At 44.2% G+C, this 6,375-nt stretch overlaps 1 protein-coding gene across 1 annotated transcript in view; it reads left to right on the plus strand.

The window, feature by feature from the left end:
• The window catches only part of LOC119426102 (calcineurin subunit B-like), a 67,601-nt gene that overhangs the window by 469 nt on the left and 60,757 nt on the right, over nt 1–6,375 (plus strand). The window contains 3 exon segments of the mRNA XM_037693661.1: nt 169–243; nt 331–375; nt 1,373–1,417. Coding sequence (XP_037549589.1) covers nt 169–243; nt 331–375; nt 1,373–1,417 — 165 coding nt within the window.

Consider the following 6,375-nt stretch of genomic DNA (forward strand, 5'->3'; position numbering starts at 1 on the left):
TATATATGAATGTTTCTGTTCAGTGCCCTGAGATGACTTATTTTGAGACTTGGTGCTATATAAATAATCTGAATTGAATTGAATAGTTCAAATTGTATCATAAATGAATTAAGGAGGTCCAAAATATGAATACAAGCCTCTCTAGATCTTACTTTTTTTGCCTCATAGGGTGATCGATCCGTCACTGGAGGAGCTCCTGGAGCTCCAGGAATGCCTGGACAACCAGGATCCAAAGGGGAACCTGTACGGTTATAGGTTAAAGCTCAGATATCCAATAAGGCTTGGCGAGGGAAAAATAAATTACCTATTATTTACATTTCTTTATTTCAGGGCCCACCTGGTGAAAGAGGCACACCTGGAACACATGGAATAATGGTAAGGTTTTATTTTAACTGAGGGATAAAGGAAATGGAAAAAGCCATCTTGTTAACAGTTTTGATGTGTCAGATGTCCAAAACACAGATATCAACAATTTTCTTGTTTTATTCAAGAGGCTGTTTTACAAAACTTGAGAAAAAAAAAAGAAGTTTGGGAGTCTTTACATACTGCATGTGTCTATAGTGCATATTTTACCCACTTCTTCCTTTTCTGGTCATGGACATCTTGTCTCCATATCCAGCTGTCACTGTGCAAGAGATAGCGAACACCATGGACAAGTCTCAGTCCATCATAGTGCCACATAACGTCAAACAACCATTCACTCTCTCACTCACACCTAATGACAATTTAGAGTTACCAATCAGCCTAGCATGCATGTTTTTGGTCTGTGGAAGGAAACCGGAGAACTCAGAAAAAAAAAAAAAAACGCATGCACAGAGAGAACATACAAACTACACCCACAAAGATCCCGGCCGAGATTCGATCTGGTGACCTTCTCGCTGAGAGGTGGCATCTGTACGAACTGTGCCAACATGGCACCCATTTCACCATCTTGAAAATCGAATCTGCTGAATTTTAGAAGTGTTGTTTTTTTAAGTGCTTTATTATCCGTGCATCGGTTTGACCAAGTTACTTAAGGAAAAATAATAATGTCCTAATCATCAGTATTCTATAATAGCACGGCAGGGTGTTCGTCTTAAAGCTTACATTTGACGTGATTTGATACAATTGTCATCTCCCATGTGTTTACAGAGCCGCCTACTGGTTCAGTAGAAATGTGCAGATTGTGATTGACAACTGTTTACCTCTATCTCCCAGAACATGAACGCTATTTGTTGTAATGGTCAATGCAGTAGTCAAAACACAAGTTTAAAAAGTAAAAGCAAAATTGTTTTAATGAGACATGTATATGCTTGTTTTTGTTGTGTTTACTTGTTCATTGTGCTTGTCTCAGATTATTAATAATGCTTATGTAAATACTTTCTGTCCACAGGGACCTCCTGGTTTCCCAGGTACCCGTGGCTTATCTGGTTCACAGGTAAGTTACATATTTTGTTTTCTAAAGTATTTGAAGGCAGATATTTCAATTTACAGGAGGAAAAAAAAAAAAAAAAGATCCATCCACTATATTTTTACACGCTTCTTCATTTTTGGGTTGTGGGGTCACTGGTGTCCATATCCAGCAGACACTGTGCGACAGGACAGGACAGGTCTCCAGTCCATCACAGGGGCACATAGAGACAAACGAGACAACAACTATTCTCTCTCTTTGACACCTAGGAACAATTTAGAGTTACCAATCAGCCTAACATGCATGTTTTTGGTCTGTGGGAGGAAACCAGAGTACCTGGAGAAGATCCACACATGCACAGAGAGAACATGCAAACTCCACCCAGAATGGCCCATCGGCCGGGATTAGATCCGGTGACCTTCTCGTCAAAAGGCAGCAGCTCTACCAACTGTGCCACCCTGTCGACCTAGAGATTTTTCGTTTTATTTAATTATTTTTCTCAATGTTTCCATTGTCACAGTTTTCTTGCAGCTCTTCTTGAGATGTAACAATTTGCTTGTGTGTCTCTGTCACTTCCCTTCCTCTCAGTGCTGGTAGAGATGTCTGTACATCCTGAGTCTGGTCCAGCTGGAGGGGTTTCTTGTTAAAAAAATGACTTTCCTGTCTGCCTCCTCCTCTTCCTCTCTTCAATTCACTCCTCTGTTCTGCAGAGGACCGAGGGATAAATTGAAGATTGAACGCAACCACATCAGTTTGTTAGCTAAAAAAAAAACTAAAAAAAAACATTAACTAGCTTTTTGAAATTACTAAATGGATGAATTTTACAGGATTAAATTAATGTTGATTTAATTGGAATTAAGTGGCTTCAACTAAAATGTACTATATGTGGATTAGAGACTGAACTGGACTGTGTAGCATGAAGGGACATGACCCCATTTTACCCTTGGACCTCTACACAATTTCCTACCAATCTATTTTGTTTTTATTTATTTATTTTTGAAAGGCCTTTTAATATGACTAAATCCCTGAATTTGAGATTTACTGAAATTTATAATATATACAGAGTTACTTACCCTTTAATGTCTCTTTAGACTAAAAAAGAGAAACAAAATGCATTGTCCATGTAGTTTCTGTGAAGTATCCTGAGAGGATACTTCACAGAATCCAAATCCTGAGAGGACTTTTGTTGTGAGCTGGCAATAAATATATTATCTTCACTGAATCATTTTCTTTATTTATATATTTAAAGCAACTTTAATCTCTAATATTTTATTGCATTTAATTTCAATATGTTTTTATTTTTATGTTAAAAAATATAATAAGGCCAGTTTGGAAATGTAGTTTTGTAGAAAAGTGTGGAACAAGTAACTTCTTATACCTAATGTACTCAGCTCTTTGAACAGTCTCAGTTTGGAGAATAAGAGGTGGACCAGGATGACAACAAATTTGTGCAACGTGGATTGCTGTTGTCTTCAACTTCCATATTCAGAAAAAAAAGTGTTATAAATGAGTGTCATTATTTAAAACATTTACATCGTCTTGGCTCTCTTTGGACTAGCCATTAGTTCACCAATCTGATTAAATCTAAACTGTTTCTCCAAAATGAGGCCGTAGAGATATCCACAGTAGATAAAATAGTCATTATTCCTAAGTACTCAAAATAATCCTTGGAGGGGGTACTAGAAAGTGCACTTCCTGGGGACTCCCTTGTTCTGCTGGGGGACTTCAATGCTCATGTGAGCAATGACAGTGAGACCTGGAGGGGTGTGGTTGGGAGGAACGGCCCCCCTGATCTGAACCCAAGTGGTGTTTTTTTGTTGGACTTCTGTGCTCGTCATGGATCGTCAATACCGAACACCTTGTTCAAGCATAAGGTTGTCCATATGTGCTCTTGGCACCAGGACACCTTAGGCCGCAGTTTGATTATCAACTTTGTCATCGTCTCATCTGATCTGCGGCCACATGTCTTGGACACTCGGGTGAAGAGAGGGGGGGAGCTGTCCACTGATCACTACCTGGTGGTGAGTTGGCTCCGATGGTGCGGGAGGATGCCGGTCAGACCTGGCAGACCCAAACATATTGTGAGGGTTTACTGGGAACGTCTGGCAGAGTCTCCTGTGAGACGGAGGTTTAACTCCCACCTCCGGGAGAACTTCGAACATGTTTCGGGGGAGGTGGGGGACATTGAGTCTGAGTGGACTATGTTCCGTGCCTCTATTGTCGAGGCGGCTTACCGGAGCTACGGCCACAAGGTTGTTGGTGCCTGTCGCGGTGGCAACCCTCGAACCCGATGGTGGACACCGTCAGTGAGGGATGCTGTCAGGCTGAAGAAGGAGTCCTATCGGGCCTTTTTGGCCTGTGGGACCCCAGAAGCAGCTGATGGGAACCGGCAGTCCAAACGACATGCGGCTCGGGTGGTCGCTGAGGTAAAAACTCGGGCATGGGATGAGTTCGGAGAGGCCATGGAGAATGACTTTCGCACGGCTTCGAGGCGATTCTGGTCCACCATCCAGCATATTGGGGGGGGGGGGGACGCCACCAACACACTGTTTATAGTGGGGGAGGTGTGCTGCTGACCTCAACTCGGGATGTTGTGAGTTGGTGGGCAGAATACTTTGAAGACCTCCTCAATCCCACCGGCATGTCTTCCACTGAGGAAGCGGAGCCTGGGGACTCTGGCTCGAGCCCTCTAATCTCTGGTGCTGAGGTCACCGAGGTGGTTAAAAAGCTCCTTGGTTGTAGGGCCCTGGGGGTGGATGAGATTCGCCCGGAGTTCCTTAAGGCTCTGGATGTTGTAGGGTTGTGTTGGCTTACGTGACTCTGCAATATTGTGTGGACATCGGGGGAAGTTCCCCTGGATTGGCAGACCGGGGTGGCGGTCCCCCTATTCAAAAAGGGGGGCCGTAGAGTGTGTTCCAACTACAGGAGAATCACGCTCTTAAGCCTCCTTGATAAGGTCTATTTGGGGGTTCTGGAGAGGAGGGTCCATCGGATAGTCGAACCTCGCATTCAGGAGGAGCAGTGTGGTTTTCGTCCTGGCCGTGGAACACTGGACCAGCTCTACACTCTCAGCAGGGTCCTGGAGGGTGTGTGGGAGTTTGCCCAACCGGTCTACATGTGCTTTGTGGACTTGGAGAAGGCATTCCCGTGTCCCTCGGGAACCCTGTGGGGAGCACTCTGGGAGTATGGGGTACCGGGCCCTTTGATACAGGCTGTTAGGTCCCTGTATGACCGGTGTCAGAGCCTGGTCCGCATTGCTGGCAGTAAGTCGGGCTTATTCCCGGTGAGAGTTGGACTCCACCAAGGTTGCCCTTTGTCACCGATTCTGTTCATAACTTTTATGGACAGAATTTCTAGGCGCAGCCAAGGTGTTGAGGGTAAGGGTTGAACGAGTATATAATTTTTAAACTCGACATTAACATAATAAAACCCGAGTAGAACTCGAGTATTTGATGACGTCATAGATCTCAAGATATAAAAATAAATAAATAAATAAAACCACAAAAAAGGTAATTAATTAGAAAAAAAAAAAAGACCAACAAAACATTGGGAGCGTATATTATGCTCCTACCATTTATCATACTGCAAATAAGTCACAGGAAAAACTTAACTATTAGTTATTATTATTAAACTGCAAACGTGAAGAAACGTGCAGCACATCAAAAACGAAACGTAACGTGTGTGTGTGTGGGGGGGGGGTGACCACCCCGCACCACCGCCAGATGTGGTGCGCATTAAGGTTAGTTTTAGAGATTAATATGTTTATAGATTTTTTTATAGGTTTAGAGATTAATATTTTTTGCTTTTTGTTTGTGAAACAATGTCAGAGGAAGCTGGTTCTGGTTCGGTGGATTGGACCCGGTGTTACACCATACTCTGTGACCTGCAACATTGCAACACCGCCCCCTACGGTCATACGGTGGTCACATAATATGACGTCACTACGGTTACTCGACGTTACATTTTTAACCTTGATAGATGTCCTAGCAATCAATGTGTAGATTACTCAAGTACTCTGTTAATGCCCTAGTTGAGGGGATCTGTTTTGGTGGCCTTAGTATTTTGTCTCTACTTTTTGCAGATGATGTGGTCCTTTGGCTTCATCAGATCATGATCTACAGCTAAGTGCGACGCGGCCGGGATGGAGATCAGTTCCTCCAAATCCAAGGCCATGGTCTTGAGCCAGAAAAGGGTAGAGTGCCCTCTCCGGGTCAGGGAGGAGGTCCTACCCCAAGTGGAGGAGTTCAAGTATCTTGGGGTCTTGTTCACGAATGAGGGAAAAATGGAGCATGAGTTTGATAGGCGGATAGGTGCAGCATCTGCAGTGAAGCAGGCGCTGTACAGGTCTGTCGTGGTGAAGCGAGAGCTAAGTCAAAAGGCGAAGCTCTCAATTTACCGATCGATCTACGTTCCTACCCTCATCTATGGTCATGAGCTTTGGGTTGTGACCGAAAGAATGAGATCTCGGATACAAGCAGCCAAAATGAGTTTTCTCCGCAGGGTGTCTGGGTTCTCCCTTAGAGATAGGGTGAGAAGCTCAATCATCCGGGAGGGACTCAGAGTAGACCCGCTGCTTCTCCACATCGAGAGGAGCCAGTTGATGTGGCTCAGGCATCTGTTTAGGATGCCTCCTGGACGCCTCCCTGGTGAGGTGTTCCGGACACGTCCCACCGGGAAGAGGCCCAGAGGAAGACCCAGGACACGCTGGAGGGACTATGTTTCTCGGCTGGCACGCCTCGGGATTCCCCCTGAAGAGCTGGCCCATGTGGCTGGGTAGAGGGAAGTCTGGGCCTCCCTACTTAGGCTGCTACCCCCGTGACCCGACCCCATATAAGCGGAAGAAAATGGATGGATGGATGGACTCAAAACAACTCTATTTTAAAACAGCCCAAATATTCATTTAACATTTTATTCTGTGAAGTATGAAAAATTGTATCTTTATGTGTGGCTATTTTATGAAAGTTGTTCCTGATCAGAAAAAAAAT

Source organism: Nematolebias whitei, chromosome 19 (assembly GCF_014905685.2).
Source record: "Nematolebias whitei isolate Nwh7 chromosome 19, NemWhi1, whole genome shotgun sequence".
In the NCBI taxonomy this organism is placed as follows: domain Eukaryota; kingdom Metazoa; phylum Chordata; class Actinopteri; order Cyprinodontiformes; family Rivulidae; genus Nematolebias; species Nematolebias whitei.